Source organism: Tyto alba, unplaced genomic scaffold (genome assembly GCF_018691265.1).
Source record: "Tyto alba isolate M040663 unplaced genomic scaffold, T.alba_DEE_v4.0 Super-Scaffold_23, whole genome shotgun sequence".
NCBI lineage: Eukaryota > Metazoa > Chordata > Aves > Strigiformes > Tytonidae > Tyto > Tyto alba.
The window spans coordinates 30,538,569-30,555,488 of NW_024881297.1; the positions used below are offsets into that span (position 1 = coordinate 30,538,569).

A 16,920-nucleotide genomic window follows, 5' to 3' on the forward strand; every position below is an offset into this window, starting at 1 on the left:
CAGATCAGCTCTACCGGAGTACGTCTGCTCCACTGTTTGCCAACAGTCGTGAGTTAATTCTCCTCCCTCAGGATCAGCAGTTAGAAAAGTCGCCGGATTCAGAATCGCAGTTGCTTTCAGCCCCACATCATCTTGCTCCAAAAGAACAGCTTGATATTTCACCATCCAGCTTGGTGACAGCCACTGTCCTCCTTTTTGCTCTAGGGCAGCTGTAACTGCGCAGAGCACAAATACCACCAGGTTTTGTCCAGGTGTGAAATTCTGCGCTTCCTGGATCAACAAGTCTGTGGCTGTCACTGCTCAGGGACACACTGGCCACCCTTTGCTGACATTATCTGGTTGTTTCAGGAAGCATCCCACAGGCCTTTCCCGTGACCCTCATTTTCGAGTCAACACTCCCAAAGCCATATGCAGCCTTTGGTGTACAAACAGTTCAGATGTTTTTTTCTAAACTTGAGAGGCTTAAAGCTGGAGCACCCAGCAAAGTCCGTTTCAGTTTTACAAATGCATTCCCGAGTCCAGACGAGGCGGTTCCCTTCCCCTTGGACAGCTTCATGTAAGGGCTCGGCTCTGAGTCCAAAATTCATTATCCACAGGTGACACCGCCCGGCCGTTCCGAGAAACGCTCTAAACTCTTGATTACCTCTGGCTGCTGGGATTTGACAAATCGCTTCCTTCCTTTCAGTTCCCAGGCTCCGCTGGCCTCCAGACATTGTCAATCTTAAATAAGTTACTTCTTGCCAGGCAATTTGCACCTTTTTGTAGGGCACCTGGTACCCTGCCAGACCCAGAAAATTTAGCAGGTTTATTGCCATTTGTACAGTGTCCTCCTGGGTACTTGTCACTGGCGGGATGTCACCTACGTCCCGCAGCAAGGTGACGTGTTTCCCTGCATCTTTTGCCAGTCTCCTTTTGCCAACTGATTCCCCAACATTGCAGGGATATCCTTAAATCCTTGTGGTAATACTGTCCAACATAATCGAGTTTTCCTGCCAATTCTAGGACTCTCCCATTCAAAAGTGAACAGTTCCTGACTCTCAGCTGCTAACGGGAGGCAGAAGAACGCATCTTTCAGATTTACTACCATAAGCCATTTATTGGTTTGTTTCAGGGTGCTCAGGAGAGTATACGGGTTCACCACTACCGGGTGAACATCCTATACAATTTGATTTATAGCTCTTAGGTCCCGAATCAGCCTACATTCTTCTGAATGTGGCTTTTTAACTGGCAATATCAGGGCGTTGTATTTTGATTGACATTCTCTTGGTAACCCAAAGTTTACAAACTGTTCAATTACTGGTTCTAATCCTTTTATTGCCTCTAATTTAGTCGGGCACTGCTTGCACCTTACGGATCTGGTGCCTGGTTTCGGTTGGATGATTACCGGTTTGGCTGCTCGGGATCGTTCTGGTGTTCCTGGAGCCCACACAAGAGGCGTTACAGCGTTTTCAACTTCTGGTTTCTCCTGTAATTCGACTTCCTTCTGCAACATCCAGACTTGGGCATCCAAGGCTTTATTTTCAGGAATATGGATTTGGATTTTCCCTTTTTCAAAAATGATTTGTGCATTCAATTTGCTTAATATATCCCGTCCTAACAGCAGCATGGGGCAAAATCTGGTCTATAGAGGAATTGATGGGTTAACACCCTTTTCTCAAATCAAAACTTCGGGGGCTAGAAGAACGGCCAGCTTTCCCTTTGCCCTGTGGCACCAAAAACTGACGTACTCTGATGACTTACATTACCTTTCCATGCATTCAATACTGAACAAGTAGCTCCTATATCTACTAGAAACTTTATTTTCTCATTCTCCAGCCTCACTATAACCAGGAGTTCTGTTGGGGGAGGGTTCCGATTCTTCCCCCGGTCCCCTTCAGTCTGAATCTAACATCACCATTAACCACCTGCCTCGGCATTCCCTCAAAGCCCCACTGATTCACCTGGGAGCATTCCTTCTTCCAGTGTCCCTCCTCTTTGCAGAAAGCACACCGATCGTTTTCCAGTGATGGTCCAGCCCTTGATGTTCTACCGGGAAGTCGCTCTCCCCGGGGCCTCGACAGCCCTGTCCTCGAGCCCTACCGCTTCCCTGGGCTATAGAAGCTGCCAGTATCTCGTTATCTCTAAGGGTTTTTTTTTTTTCTCTGTTTTTCTTCCTCCACTTTTTCTCTATTGTCATCTACTTTCCAAGCATGTTCCAGTATTTTATCCAGCGAGCAGGTATCTGCTCCTTCTAACTTCTGTAACTCGCTTTGTATCTGCACTAGATTGTCTCGTAAAGCCGTGAACCAACGAGACAGCGTCTGCCTCATCTTCTGGAACTAAATTGGTCTATTTTCTTGCCACTTCCATTACTCTTTCAAGGAAAGAAGAGGGATCCTCATTCTTTCCTTGAATGACTTGATACAATTTAGACCAATTCTTTGACTTTGGAATAACACTCCAAATACCATACAAAACCAATCGTTGGTATTCAGTCAGTAATAACCTTTGAGCAGGAGTATCAGAATTCCAGTTCGGGTTGTTAGGCGGAAAATGATCCTCTATTCGTCCTGCTTGTGCAGCTGGAACACACACGCTCTCTGTCACCTCTTTAGCATTAGCCAGAATAATTCTTCTTTCCTCATAAGACCCTAAGTTGTTTAAGATAACTTGCCAACCCTTCCAATCCAGATCATAATTTTCAACTCCGGTTTCCATAACCTTCACTGCTCGTTATGGGTCTCCCCAAAATACACCTGCCATATCCTGACAAGCTCTTAAATCTGACACTGAAGACAGCACCCTGCCCCGAGTGGGCCCGTCTGGTCCTACTGCCTGTCTGAGAGGGGCTTGCAGCTCCCCAACATCTCTCCCTCTAGTCCCACCCGCCACCGGCCCGAAAACTTCTCCCCCACCAGCTGTATCCGTATCACCATTCCCCGCTCCCTGCCCCCCTCGCCCCCCTTCCATCCTGTGCAGCCCCTTCCTGCTCATTCTCCCTCGCTCTATGGCTCCTTCTCAGTCCAACCGACATTTCAGCACCCTCCTCTTCTTCTTCCCATTTCTCTTTATATTTTTTGCATCGCCTACCGATGCTACATGCTGAACAACAACGTTTAAGTGGTTTATTTTCTGCCTCTAATGCTACAACATTACTATCTCGAATCATTAAGCCACAGCCCCTCCCAGCCTCATAATCATCCCTGAGTGTAAAGAAAAGGTCTACATATGGTCCCTCATCCCATTTTCCTTACCGCTGACAAAGAACATTAACTGCAATATTGCATTAGAATTTAGTGTTCTATCTTTCAGCCACTTTCCCTGATCGTCCAGAACATGAAGCAGCCACTGATTATTACAATATTCCACTGATTTCCTCTGTGTCAAGGGGTCACCCCCAAACTTATGCCAGTGTTTCAGTATACAACCTAAGGGGGAGCTCTCCCTTCAGCAGCCTGCTTATTTCCCATTATTACGAAATCTCACAGTTCACAAGATCTTAAAGGTGTCAGAGAGCAAGTAGGAAATCACAAAGCAAAGAGAAAAACGTAAACAGGAAATCCCAAAGCCACAAGATAACCCCCCCCCAGACGTGTCCCAGACACACAGAGAACGTCTCAGAATCGCCGCAAACACCCAAACCAAAACCGGGACTGTAGGAGTGACCGTCCGGGTTACGCAGCCGCGCGCCGCAGCCCCCGGTACCGGTGGCAGGAGCTTTACAACACGCACTTAATTCAGACACGACATCTCTGTACGCGGCCAACGACCCGTGGGGACCCCCTGCCAGAGAGCTGCCGCGGAAACCGCCCGGCCGGGGAACCGGGGAACTTCCCCGAAGGAACTCGGGTGGGTGGGTGCGCGCCGAGTCCCCGCGATTCCTCTGGCTGCCGAGAGCTTGTCCCCCCCCCCCACCCCGGGTCGCCAAAGTCTCTCACTGAAAACCGTAATTTAGGAAACTCCCCAAAGAGAAGAACCGTTCAGAAGGCCGGCGCGGGTTTGCGAGCAAAGCTGTGGGAGCCTGGGCGCCAGAGGAACCCCGCGCAGCGCGGGGAGGGGCTGCAGCGTGTTCGTGGTGGCGCCCGAGTACAAACACGCCCGATTTCACGTGGGCCGGTCAGTGATGCTGCCCCCCCGGTTTGGGGCGGGGGTAGCTCAGCCTGCCTTCCGCGCAAACCAGCACGGGCCCCTCGCGGGCGCGGGGGGGCCAAGATTTCTCCGGTTTGAGCCGAGCCGGTGGTCGCCGTCGCCCCCCCCCCCCCCCCTTGCAGCCCGTGGACGGGCGCAGCGCGGGACTCGCGCGGTTGGGGGACATCGAGAATCCTCCGGGACGCCCTGACCGGGCAGGACGGGAGGTTCACGCGCCCACGGAGCGTCTCGCCGGGACGCCGTGGATTTCCTCGCGCTCCTTCGTTCCGAGCCTCCTCGAGGACACGCAGCCTTCCGCCGCGGCTTTTCGACTAATTAGCTAATTATCTCCTTTCCCAAGTTGCTCCCGCGTCCCCGAGGCAACCGGGGGGGGGCGCCGGGTCCCGTGCTGGGGGGGTCCCGCTGCCCAGGACCCGCCGTGGGTCCCGCCGTGGGGTTCGTGGGGCGGGACGCGCCCCTCCCTCCCCGACAGAAGCCACGCCCCGGGGGCGTATCACCCGCGGGAGTCCCCGCCCCCTCCCCGCGGCGCCTGGAATGTTTGCGAGGTAAACACCGCCGGGCCCCGCCCCCCGGCCTGCCGCCCGGCCTATCCCCGCGCCGCGGCTCCGCCCCCGCCCGCCGCCCGCCCAATCAGCGCCCGGCGGCCGTTTCAAGGCTCCCCCCCCCACCCCTCCCCGCCTCGGCGTCGGTAACAAAATAACAAAGCGCCGGACGTGGCCGCCCCGCCCCCGCCTCAAGCCACGCCCCCTGCCACGCCCCCGGCACGCCCCGCCCGGGGGGGCCTGGAAACCGCCGCGGCCCCGTTTCCTCCGGCGGGCGCGTGCGGGGCGGCGCTGCCCCCCCCTTCCCCCCCCCCCCCCCCCGCGGGGTCCCCCCCTCCCCCCCCCCCCGGGCTCGTCGTCGTCGGGAGACGGCAGGTACCGGGGGGGGGGGGGGAACAACAACACACCGGGAGGTGCCGGGGCTGACCCGCGGGGGGGGGACACACACACAAGGACCCCCCCGGGGTGGGGACTCTGCGGGGGATGTGCCATCCCCGGTGCGGGGCTGTGGGTGGGTGGGTGTGGGGCAGTGTGTGTCCAAATCTATCCCCCCAGCCCCGTGTCACCTCCCACGGGGCCCCCGTCACTGGGGGGGGGGGGGGCCCACACACGCACGGCTCCCCCCCCCCCCCCCCCGGGGAGCTGCGAGGTGATGCGGAGGGAGCGGCTGGAGGTGACGCGGGGACACGGGGCGGGGGGGCAGCGGAGCGCGGCCGCGGCCCGGTTCAAGTAATCCAGGATAGGCTGTTCCAGCCCGGCCTGTTCCCGGTTACTTGTCCCGGGAGGCGGCCGGTGACGACACCGGAGCTGGGGGGAGGGGGCGCGGTACCCGGGGGTGGCAGCGCTGGGGGGGGGGGGGGCAGGGCAGGACCCCATCCCTCGGCCACCGCTGCCCCTTAACCCCCATCCCCTGTCGTCCCCCCCCCCCCCCCACAACCATCCCCCGTGTGTCCCGTACCCCCCTCCCCGGGTGGGTGTGTCTGTCCCCCCCCCCCCCCGCCACCCCAGTCCCTTGTCCCCACTCCTGTCCCTAACACCCCCCCACACAGCCACTCCTGCCCGTGCCCTCACCCCCAGCCACAGGGATGGGATGGGGGGGGGGCGGGTGTCCCCCTGGCCTCCAGCCCCCCCCCATCCCTGTCACCACCTCCCCCTTGGGGTGCAGGATCCCTGGGGAGTTGCATGTCTGCTGGGGGGGGGGGGGAGTGGGGACACCCCACCTGCACTCCAGGACCCCCCTGTGGCCCCCCCCCCCCCCCAGACCAGTGACACCCCAGGCAGGGGCCACCACTGTCATCCACCCACCCCCCTTGCCCCCTCCCAGTGCCAAGGGGGGGCCAGGAGTGGGGCTGGTCCCTTGGGCAGCACCCAGGGGTGTGACATCCCCCCCCATGGTGTCACCACCAAATGCAGCTAAGAAAGTGTCCCCCAAAACAGCCCCAGCGTGACCCCCCCCCCCCCCGGGTGGGTTCCTGTACATAGCCTCCCCCCCCGGCCATCGCACCCATTTTCTCTGCACCCCCTCTCCTCGGTTTTGGACTCTTTGTACTGATTTACCATGAGAACAAGTTAAAAAGTGGTGGCTCCTGTGGGATGTTGGGGGGGTGGGGGGTCCACTCCCTTCCTGGGGAGCTGGGTGGGGGGGGAAACGAGGCCCCCACTGCGTTCCCCACAAAACACCCGGGGCCGGTTCCTCCACAGCTTTATTCTGCCTTGTCCCTCCGAGTCACACTGCCTGCCCCGCCCCCCAAACCAGCACAGGGAGTCAGGACACCACAGTCCTGTGTCCCCCCGCCTCCTCCCGCTGCCGGGGCCGAGCTTCCAGGGCCTGGTCCGGTGCTGAGGTGCGGGGCTGAGCCCCTTGCCCTACCCCCCCGGGGCGGGGGTCTCCTCGCCACAGTGGAAGCGGAGGAAATCGCTGACAGTCAGAGCCCCCCGCGCCCCCAGGAACTGCCCCACCGTGAGGTCAGGCTCCAGCAAAAAGCTCTGGGCCAGCAGCCGCGTCTCCTCCTCCTCCCCCCGGGGCTCGTCCTGGGGGGTCCCCAGGGCCGTGGGTGCCATCCCCACCACGTGCTGGGCCACCTTCCGCCCCACCTCCTCCAGCGTCGCTGCGGGGGGCCGGGGCTCCATCACCCGACAGGCCACCAGCGCCCCGTAGGCGCCCATGGCCACCGGCGCAGGTGCCGGGCCCCAGCCGTGGGTGTAAGTGGCGATGTAGCCGTCCCCCTCTGGCACCCTCAGCCAGGCAGCGCGGCGCAAGGTCAGGTTTTCGCCTAATTTCCCTAAAAAAACGGCATTGGGGTTGCAGGGGGGGGGGGGGGTGTCCTACCCCAGCACCCCCCTTTCGCTCATCCCTAACCCCTTCCTCAGCCACGTCATCATTCTCAGGGAAAAGACGTGGCTCTGGTCACCACCCAGGGTTTTTCTCACACCCGCCCCCTCAGAGAGTTTCTCCCCACCTCAAGGGTTTCTCACCCCAACAGGTTTTTTTTGGGGGGGGGGAGGGGGGGGGCCAGCACTTACCTATAGCCAGCGCAATGTGGTTGCTGAGCAGAGCCCCCCCAGGTCCCGTCCGGAGCTGGGCCAGCTCATCCGCTTGTAGCAGGTGCTGGGGAAAAAGAGGAGAGGTTTTTTTTTTTTTAGGGGGATGGAGGGGGTGTTGAGGGGGGCTGGGTTACCCCCCGCCCTTCCTCCCCCTGGCCCCCCCACCTTGGTGCAGGCGGTGAGCGGGGCGGGGGCAGCCCGGCAGTGAGCCATGGTGCCCAGCACCGCCTGCTCCACCAGCTGCTGGAATTCCGAATTTCTGGCCACGAAATCCGTCTCGCAGTTCACCTGCAAGAGCAACAGTGAGGGAGTGGAGGGGGGCTGTCATGTGTGGGTGTGTACCCCGCCCCCCCTTCTCCGTGTCACCCACCTCCACCATGGCAGCCGCTGTCCCCTCCCGCAGCAGCCCCACCAGCCCCCTCCTGCGCCCGCCGGCCCCGCACTTGGGTGGCTTTGCTCCAGCCCTGCTGCTGCGCCTGCTCCTGCAGCCAGGCCTCCGCCTGCGGGGGGGGACGGGGGGGACAGACACACGCATACAGCACAGGGTGGGGGGGGTGCCACCACCACAGCTGCCCCCTGAAACACCCCACCACCACCCCCCTCACCCCCAGGGCCCCATCTCCCCCGGGGTTGCCCCCCACCCCAGGCCCCCCCTTTCCTCCTTCCTCCACCCCAACCCCCTTCTTTGTCCCCTCCTGGCCCCCCCAGTCTCCCCCCAAACTCCTTCCTTGTCCCCTTCCAGCCCCTCCACACCAGGTCCCATCCTGCTTGGCTCCCCACCCCCCAGGTCCCACTCCCCCCTTCCTGGTCGATCCCAGTCCCCCCACTCCCCCTTCTTGGTTCCCCCAGTCCCCCCACTCCCCCTTGTCCCCTCCCCTGGACCACCCCAGTCCCCCCACTCCCCTTTTCTGGTCCCCCTCCAGCTCCCCCAGCCCATCGTTCCCCAACTCCCGTCCCCCCCCCAGCTCCCTCCTGATTCCTCTATCTGCACCCCCCCCCCGCCAGCTCCCCATCCCTCCTCCCACTCGTGTCCTTCCCCCTCCCCATTTCCCCGGGGGTCTCTGAGCCCCCCCACCTGCCCGAGGTCCCCCCCGCAGCGCAGCAGCGCTTCCCGGCACTGCAGGAACGGCAGCCCCGTTCGACGCCGCAGCTGCAGCAGCGATTCCTTGTCGGCCGCCAGCACCGGAGGTGCGGCGCGGAAAAACCGGCCCGGGGGGGTCTGCAGGAGAACGGCGTGAGCTGGGACCCCCCCCGGGGAGTCCGGGGGGACGCGGGGCGGTGGCGGAGAGGTCCCGGGGCGGGGGGGGGGGGGGCGTGTTCTCGGGAAGGGCCCGGTTGGCGGGGGAGGAGCCCGGCAGGACCTCGGTGTGTGCGGGGAGGAGCCCCGGGGGGGTCCCGGGGAAGAAAGGGGAGCCCGGGGGGGGATTCCGGGGGGCGCCCCGGGGGGGGTCCAGAGGGGAAAGAGGACCACGGGGGGGGTCCCGGGGGGGTCAGGGGGGTTCCGGGGGGGGGAGTCTCTCGGAGGGTCCCCGCCGCTCACCGCCGCCGCCGCCGCCCCACCGACCGCGCTCAGCGCCGCCCGCCGCATCCCGGCGCTGGCCGCGGCGCGTCCCAGTGACGTCACAGCGCCGCTCTCCCGGTCACGGCGACCCGGGCGTGCTCCGCGCGCATGCGCCTGGCGGCGGCACCCCCGCCCACCGATTGGCTGGCGCGCTCGTGACGCCGCACCGGGCGCGACGGAGCCGCGCCATTGGCCGGGGAGGGGGCGGGCCCGTCGTGGAGAGCCCTCCCGGGTCCTAGAGCCCCTCCTGCCCTCCCCCAGCCCCCTCGGCCCTGCCCAGCTCCTCCCAGTGCCCTGCAGACATCCCACCAGTCTGCTATAGAAACCCTCGAGTCTTTACATAGCTCCTCTGGGCCCTATAGAGTCCCCTGGCCTTGACTGCCCCCCTCCAACCCTTACAGAGCCCCTCATAAGCCGGCCAGGACCCTCCAGAACTCTCCTGACCTTGGCCGGCTCTCCTCAGCCCTACAGACCCCCCAGCCAGACCCTATAGAGCTCCACCCAGCACTGAGCAGACCCTCCAGGGCCCTCAGAGCACCCCCAGAACCTGGTAGAGCCCCCCCCGCCCTGCTTTGGCCACAGCCTCCCAGCACCCAACACCCCCCCGCATTGACTCCCCCCAAACCCAACAGCCCCCCCCCCCAAAATGAGACACAGCCAGGTGAGCCGAGGCCCCTCGTCACCATTTAATCCCCCCTCAGGGCACCCCCAGTGCAGGGACAGCCCCTCCCTGAGTGACACCGGGGTCGGGGGTGCCCCCTCCCTCTTCTATAGGGTCACCCCCACCCCTACAGGTCAGCCTATAGATCTCGATCTCCTCCTCTGGCTCCCGTCGCAGCAGCTGGATCCGAAAATACTCCGGTAACATCTGCTGGAAGAAGCGGCGGGCGCCACTTTCTTCCCCCCGCATCTTGGCACAGAGGAGGGCAAGGGACCGGGGGCCACAGAGGTGCCGCAGGGTCCCCAGGAGGTGGGGGAAGGAAGGGGGGTGGTACACGATGTCAGACCCCAAAACCACCTCATACCCCCCAGGAAAGGACCCTTCGTCCTGGCCCCAGACCAGCGCTCGCACCCGCGGCCGAGCGGCTGTTGACAGCGGGAAGTTCAGCCGGACGTTTTCCCAGATTTGTTCTAACGCCGCCGGTTGGTCCGTGATGGTGACATCCCCTCCTAAAGAGGGGGGGGCTCAGAGGGAGGGTCACTCCCCCCTCTACCACCCCCCCAAAACTCCCCCAGGTTCCGATAACTGCCAGGGCTGCTCGCACCATGCCACGTTTCCAGTTCCATGCTGGGTAGGGGAATGGGGAGAGGAGTTTGGAGGGGGGTGGGTGCTCCCCCCCCTCCCCCAGCCCCATGGGTGCCTTCCCCCAGCCCATGGGTGTCCCCCCAGCCCCAGTGCGCACCCAGCAAGGCAGCGAGGATGCCAACAATGCCAGTGCCGGCGCCCAGCTCAATCACCGTCCGGCCCCGAAAATCGAAGTGCTGCTCCTCCAGGTACCGGCACAGGGACAGGGCCTGGGGGGGGACACGGAGGGGGGGGGCTGGGGGACAGCCCCTCCCTGGCACCACACTGCTTGGGGCACTGGGGGGGGCTGCCCCCCCTCCGCCCATTGCCGGGGGACCCTTAGGGATCCCCCCACCTCCACGGAGCCTCCCCACCTCCCAGGATCCCCCAGAATCCCCCTAGTACCCCCCCCCGTGCTCCCCATCTTCTCAGGGTCTCCCTCTCCCCATCCCTCAGTGCCCCCCCCGCAGTGCCCCCCATCTTCTCAGGGTGTCCCTCTCCCCATCCCCCAGTGCCCCCCATCTTCTCAGGGTCTCCCTCTCCCCATCCCTCAGTGCCCCCCCAGCAGTGCCCCCCATCTTCTCAGGGTCTCCCTCTCCCCATCCCTCAGTGCCCCCCCAGCAGTGCCCCCCATCTTCTCAGGGTCTCCCTCTCCCCATGCCCCAGTGCCCCCCCATGCCCCGGGACCCCTCCACCCACCCCCTGGTGCCCACCCCCGGATCTCCCCCGTTCTCTCGGGGTGCCCCCTCACCGCCGCCCCCCCTCACCGCCTCCCAGACGGAGGCGGCCGCCCCCAGCCGCCCGTGGTGCTGCGCGATGCGGAGGACGCGCCGGCCCAGCCGGTACCGCCGCCGCACCGGGAACGCGTCGGCGAAGAGCGCGGGGTCGCGGGGGAACACGGAGCGCAGCGCCCCGACCCCCGCCGCTTCCGCTTCCCTTTCCGCTTCCCTTTCCGCTTCCGCTTCCCTTTCCGCTTCCCCCGCCGCCTCCCGCCGGGCCCCGGCGCCCACGTGGCAACCGGGCGCAGCCATCGCGGCGGAGGGGCGGGGCCGAGCCGAGCGCGCCCTCGGGATTGGTCCGAGCCGGTATCTCCCCGCCCCCTGGAGGGGCGGGGCCTGGAGCTCCGCCCACGGCGCCCGCTTCGGGCTCGTACAGGTGACCCCAGGCTGGTCCCGTGTCCCCTCTCCCCTCCCAGTGCCCCTCTCCCCTCCCAGTGCCCCTCTCCCCTCCCACTGCTCCCTGTCCTCTCCCAGTCTCCCTTCTCCCCTCCCAGTCTCCCCTCTCCCCTCCCAGTGCCCCTCTCCCCTCACAGTCTCCCTTCTCCCCTCCCAGTGCCCCTCTCCCCTCCCACTGCTCCCTGTCCTCTCCTAGTCTCCCTTCTCCCCTCCCAGTGTCCCCTCTCCCCTCACAGTGTCTCCTCTCCCAGTACCCCCCGTCCCCTTCCAGTGTCCCCTGCCCTCCCCTGCTGTCCCCTCTCCTCTCCCAGTATCCCCTGATCCATCCCTGGGGTCCCCAGAGGTCACTGAGGTGCCCTCAGCCCCACCCCAGTGTCCCCTGCTCCATCCCCCCTGTCACAAGGCCAGTCCCCAGTGCCTCCTGCCCATCCCAGTGGTGTCCCCTATCCCGCCCAGTGTGTCCTGCTCCGTTCCCGATGTCCCCAGGACAGTCCTGGTCCCACTCTGCTGGTCCCAGCCCCTCTCCTGTCCCCACCCTCCCCTGGTCCTGTCCTCTGCGCCACCCTGCTCCCAGCCAGCCCAGTCCCATCCCCAACCCCATCCCAGTCAGAGCCCACCAGCCCCCATCCCGGGGTTTCATCCCGGTGCCATCCCCCATGCCCTCCTGCTCCTGTCCCTGTCCCATCACCACCAGTGGCCCCACAGCCCTGGCCCCTGGGAGGGGCCTGGACCCCAGCCCTGGAGTCCCCAGTCCCAGTGGCCTTGGCCATGGTGTCCCAGTCCCTGCTGACCTTGGTCCCAGCATCCCCACCCTCATTGTCCCCGATCATGGTGGCCTTGACCCTGGTGACCTTGACCCCAGTGTCCCCGTCCCCATCTCCCATCCCCGGCCGTGGTGTCACGGCACTGGGAGAGTCCCCAGCTCTCTGGGGGGTGGGGGGGACACACACGAGATTCATCCCCTCCCAGTGCCACCCCCTGCAACGCCAGCACAGCCTGGTGCCGGCTGAGCTGGGATAACCCAGATAAACAATAACTGGGGCGGGGGGGGTTGACCCCCTGGGGGGGCTCATGAGGCTAATGAACAACCTGCCCTGGGCCACCCACCCGGGACCCCCCCGGTCACCTACGTCACCGCTGCACGTCACTGGGTTAATGTTTGGGGGGGGGGACACACACACAAGACACACATGAGACACGGTGTCCCCAGGGGGCTGGGGGGGGGGGGTCAGGGCACCCCGGGGGGGGGGTGTTGGTCCCTGTCCCCCCCCTCTGCCCAGCACAGCCCCGTGACTTCCCTCCCTGAGTCACCCGCAGGCTCCGTTCCTGGAAGGACAGACAGATGGGACAGACGGACGGATCCAGCCCCGTGTTGCTCAACACAACCTCCCCCCACCCCACCCCCCACCCCCCCCCCCCGCCCCTGCCCCCTGCTGGGCCCCCCTTTGGCCCAACCTCCCCCCCCCCCCCCCCGGAGCTTTCTCAGAAATCACCCCCGGCTTCACCACAGCCCAAATTCCCCAACCACCCCCGTGCCGGGAAGGGCCCAGTGCCGGGGGACTGGGGGCACTGGGAGGGACTGGGGGGGGCTGGGGGACGGGGGGGGCGTTGGGTCAGTGCAGGGGAACTGGGGTGCTGGGGAGCGCTGGGGGGCACTGGGGATCCCGCAGGGCATTTGAGGGGGTGGGGGACACTGCGGGGGTTGGGCGCACTGGCAGGCACAGGGGCGCACTGGGACAGTGTGGGGTCCCTGGGGAGCAATGGGGGGCTACTGGGGGACACTGGGACAGTGTGGGGTCCCTGGGGCACTGGGCAGCAATGGGGGGCTACTGGGGGACACTGGGACAGTGTGGGGTCCCTGGGGCACTGGGCAGCAATGGGGGGCTACTGGGGGACACTGGAGGCACTGGAGTAACAGGAGGACCCCGGGGCACTGAACAGTACTGGGGGGCACTGGGGCAGCATAAAGTCCCTGGGGTAATGGGGGCACTGGGCCTGGCTCTGGGAAGGGCTGGGAGAGGTAGGGTGGGGACTGGGGGCGCTGGGGGTCGCTGGGGGGCAGTGGGGGCACTGGGGGGCAGTGGGCCGGGCAGTGGGGTGGGCACTGGGGGGGCTGGGGGGCACTTGGGGACACCGGGCAGGTGCGGCGGTGACGCGCATTGAGGGCGACACGCAGTGACGTCAGTGGGCGCCGCCCGGCCCGCGCGCCGCGGCCGGGTCCGCCATGGCGGAGCGGGAGCGGGAGCGGGAGCGGGGGCCGGGGCCGGGGCCGGGGCCGGGGCCGGGGCCGGGGCCGGGGCCGGGGCCGGGGCCGGGGCCGGGGCCGGGGCCGGGGCCGCAGCCGCCGCCGCAGAAGCGCTTTTACCGGCAGCGGGCACACGCCAACCCGCTGGCCGACCACACGCTGCGCTAGTGAGTGAGGCCTCCCCGCCCCGTTCCCCCCTCAGCGCCGTTTGGTGCTGCCGGGGGTCGGCCCGACTCCCCCCCCCCCCCCCCCCGGCCCCCCCGCCCACGCGTGACGGCGGTCCCACAGCCCCGCCAGGCCGCAGGACATGGACTGGGCCCCGCTCTTCCCGGCTTTCTTCCCTCCCGCCGCCCCCCCCGGGCAGCCGCCCCCCCGCGTGGAATTCGCCGACGTGGGCTGCGGCTACGGAGGGCTGCTGGGTGAGCGGGGGGGCGCCGGGGGTGCCGGGGGGGGGTGAGCGGGGTGGGGGGGGCTGGGGGAGGGCACCGTCTGGGTGGGGACACCGTGGGGCAGGCGGGGCCGGGGAGGGGCCGGGGGCGGCTGTGGCTGTGGTGGGGAGCTGGGGGGTGGGACTGGGGGGCACGGGGCGGGTTGCTGGGTGAGGAGGGCAAGGAGGGGGCTAGCAGGTGGGGGGGGCTCCCCGCTGCCCCCCCAGCGGAGACAGGGGGTGTGTCTGTCTGTCCCCCGGGGACCTGTCCCTGCCACTGTCCCCATCCACTCTGGAGTTGTCCCCGTCCCCCGTGGAGCTGTCCCTGTCCCCCCCGTCCCCATCTCTGTCCCCATCCCCGCAGTGGAGCTGTCCCCGCCCGCAGTGGAGCTGTCCCCCCCGTCCCTGTCATCCCCCCCATCCCCCCCCGGAGCTGTCCCCCTGTCCCCCCCTATCCCTGTCCCCCCGTCCCCCCTGGAGCTGTCCCTGTCCCCCCCTATCCCTGTCCCCGTCCCCCCCTGGAGCTGTCCCCCTGTCCCCCCCGGAGCTGTCCCCCCGTCCCCCCCTATCCCTGTCCCCCTGCCCCCCTATCCCTGTCCCCCCGTCCCCCCTGGAGCTGTCCCTGTCCCTGCAGTGGAGCTGTCCCCCCCGTCCCTGTCCCCCCCATCCCTGTCCCCCCCGTCCCTGAACCCCCCGTCCCTGTCCCCCCCTGGAGCTGTCCCCTGTCCCCCCTGGAGCTGTCCCCGTCCCCGCAGTGGAGCTGTCCCCCTGTCCCCCCCTATCCCTGTCCCCGTCCCCCCTGGAGCTGTCCCCCTGTCCCCCCTGGAGCTGTCCCCTGTCCCCCCCTATCCCTGTCCCCCTGCCCCCCTGGAGCTGTCCCTGTCCCCGCAGTGGAGCTGTCCCCCCGTCCCCCCCGGAGCTGTCCCCCCGTCCCCCCCGGAGCTGTCCCCCCGTCCCCCCCTATCCCTGTCCCTGTCCCCGCAGTGGAGCTGTCCCCCCGTCCCCCCCCGGAGCTGTCCCCCTGTCCCCCCCTATCCCTGTCCCCCCGTCCCCCTATCCCTGTCCCTGTCCCCGCAGTGGAGCTGTCCCCACCGTCCCTGTCCCCCCCTATCCCTGTCCCTGTCCGCGCAGTGGAGCTGTCCCCCCGTCCCCCCCCATCCCTGTCCCCCCGTCCCCCCCTATCCCTGTCCCTGTCCCCGCAGTGGAGCTGTCCCCGCTGTTCCCCCACACGCTGGTGCTGGGGCTGGAGCTGCGGGTGAAGGTGGCCGCCTTCGCCGGGGAGCGGATCCGGGCGCTGCGGGCGGCCCAGCCCGGCCGCTTCGGCAACGTCGCCTGCCTGCGCGCCAACGCCATGAAACACCTGCCCCACTTCTTCCACAAAGCTCAGGTGGGGACCCCCGAGCCCCCCGGGGACGCCCCCGCCGTCCCCCACACCCCTGGGTGGCAGCAGCCAGCACCGCCCTCACCGTCCCCCCCTCCCACACGCCCCTGTCCCCTCCCCAGTGCCAGTGGGGGGGTGTTGGTGCCGAGCGGGGTGCTGACACCCCACCCCCCCCCAATATTTTTGTGTCCCCCCCCAGCTCAGCAAGATGTTCTTCCTCTTCCCTGACCCCCACTTCAAGCGCACCAAGCACAAGTGGCGAATCATCAGCCCCACGCTGCTGGCTGAGTACGGCTATGTCCTGCGCCCCGGGGTGAGCGCCGGGCCCCCCCCCTGACCCCCCCCCCCCCCCAATGTCCCCACCCCTCCTCGTGCCCCCCATCCCTCTCCCACCCCCCCCCTCCATCTGAATTTCCCCACCTTGGGGACACAGTGCGAAGCACCGGATTCCCCAGGGATGGCAGGGGGACCGGACCCAGCCCTGCTACTGGGGGGCAGGGGGGGCACTGGGGACACTGGGACCCCCCCCCCCCCCCACTTCGGTGACACTGGGGTTGTCCCCAGGGGCTGGTGTACACAGTGACGGATGTGGAGGAGGTCCACGAGTGGATGGTGAAGCATTTCGGGGAGCACCCACTCTTCGAGGAGGTGCCGCTGGCCCAGCTGGTGAGTGGGGGGGGGGCGGGGGGGGGGGGGACACGACCCTGGGAGCTCGCTGGGAGCTCACGGGGCCCCCCCGCCCCCAGGGTGCCGACCCCATCGTGGCCCGGCTGGGCACCTGCACGGAGGAGGGCCGCAAGGTTCAGCGTGGTGGCCGCCGGATTTTCCCCGCCGTCTTCCGCCGCCTGCAGGACCCAGCCCCGGGGGGGGACACTTGATGGGACACGAGTGGGTCAGGTCACAGCTGTGCCCCACCCCCCCCAGCCCCCCGGGGGGGTCCCGCTCTGTTCCTGCCTGGCCCCCCCCCCACCTCAGTTTCGGAATAAAGCCACCAGCGTGTCCCCGAGCCTGCTGCACTCCCGGCTGCACCCTCACCCCCCCCAGCCATGGGTGGATGTCGGGAATTGCTGCCCCCCCCCGGGTGGGGTGGAGGTGGGGGGGCGGGGGGGGGGGAGTGTCAGTTCCTGCCTCAGTTTCCCCAGGGCATTCTCACAGCCCGGGGAAGGAAACCCCCGTGGGGGGGTGGGGCTGCCCCTCCCATGGGTTTGAGGGGGGTGGGGGCCCCCACTTCCCCCCCCCCCCCAGGGTTGGGGGTTTCCAGGGGCACGGCCAGTGTTTCCGGTGTCGCAAGCCGGTAATTCCCGAGAATCGGGTGGGTGGGAGGGGGGGGCTGTGTGTGCCCCCCCCCCCCCCCCCCGCCCACGGCAGGGTCAGGCTAACTGCTTCCCCGGGACTGGGGGTACTGGTTGAAATGGGGGGGGAGGCGGGGCTCACTGGGCTGCGTGGCCGTGGGGGGGTGTCCCCTTCCCCCGTGGGGTCTGGACCGCCCCCCTCTCCCCCCCCCCCCCCCCCCCAGTTTGGGGGTTGCTGGGATCCAGTGTGGGACTGGGGAGGGGAGTGTGTGTGTGTGGGGGGGGGCGCTGCCCGTGGTTCCGCCCACGCGTGTGCACGCCCCGCGGGAGGAGCCCCCCC

General features: G+C 66.4%; 3 protein-coding genes across 5 annotated transcripts; 1 reads left to right on the top strand and 2 right to left on the bottom strand.

Moving 5' to 3' along the window:
• Positions 1-6,355: 6,355 nt before the first annotated feature.
• TSFM (Ts translation elongation factor, mitochondrial) lies at positions 6,356-8,906 on the bottom strand. The gene is given in 7 exon segments (XM_042796794.1): positions 6,356-6,952; positions 7,194-7,278; positions 7,380-7,502; positions 7,585-7,632; positions 7,634-7,714; positions 8,290-8,433; positions 8,755-8,906. Coding segments are annotated over 7 exon segments (945 nt in total). The 5' UTR covers positions 8,803-8,906; the 3' UTR covers positions 6,356-6,536.
• Positions 8,907-9,448: 542 nt separating this feature from the next.
• On the bottom strand, positions 9,449-11,219 carry EEF1AKMT3 (EEF1A lysine methyltransferase 3). The gene is made up of 3 exons (XM_042797018.1): positions 10,828-11,219; positions 10,179-10,290; positions 9,449-9,945 (listed from the first exon to the last, which is right to left on the bottom strand). Exons 1-3 carry the CDS (start codon positions 11,089-11,091, stop codon positions 9,473-9,475), a joined length of 849 nt encoding a protein of 282 aa, XP_042652952.1. The 5' UTR covers positions 11,092-11,219; the 3' UTR covers positions 9,449-9,472.
• A 2,215-nt stretch (positions 11,220-13,434) lies between these two features.
• On the top strand, positions 13,435-16,294 carry METTL1 (methyltransferase 1, tRNA methylguanosine). 3 transcript variants are annotated; one of them, XM_042797019.1, is made up of 7 exons: positions 13,435-13,538; positions 13,575-13,647; positions 13,769-13,899; positions 15,110-15,294; positions 15,488-15,601; positions 15,853-15,954; positions 16,035-16,294. In XM_042797019.1, the coding sequence occupies exons 1-7, from the start codon at positions 13,460-13,462 to the stop codon at positions 16,164-16,166; spliced, it is 816 nt and encodes a 271-aa protein (XP_042652953.1). In that variant the 5' UTR covers positions 13,435-13,459; the 3' UTR covers positions 16,167-16,294. The 3 variants fall into 3 exon arrangements, with proteins under 3 accessions (XP_042652953.1, XP_042652954.1, XP_042652955.1); XM_042797020.1 differs by having other exon boundaries at positions 13,438-13,532; XM_042797021.1 differs by having other exon boundaries at positions 13,438-13,526.
• The last annotated feature ends 626 nt before the right edge of the window (positions 16,295-16,920 follow it).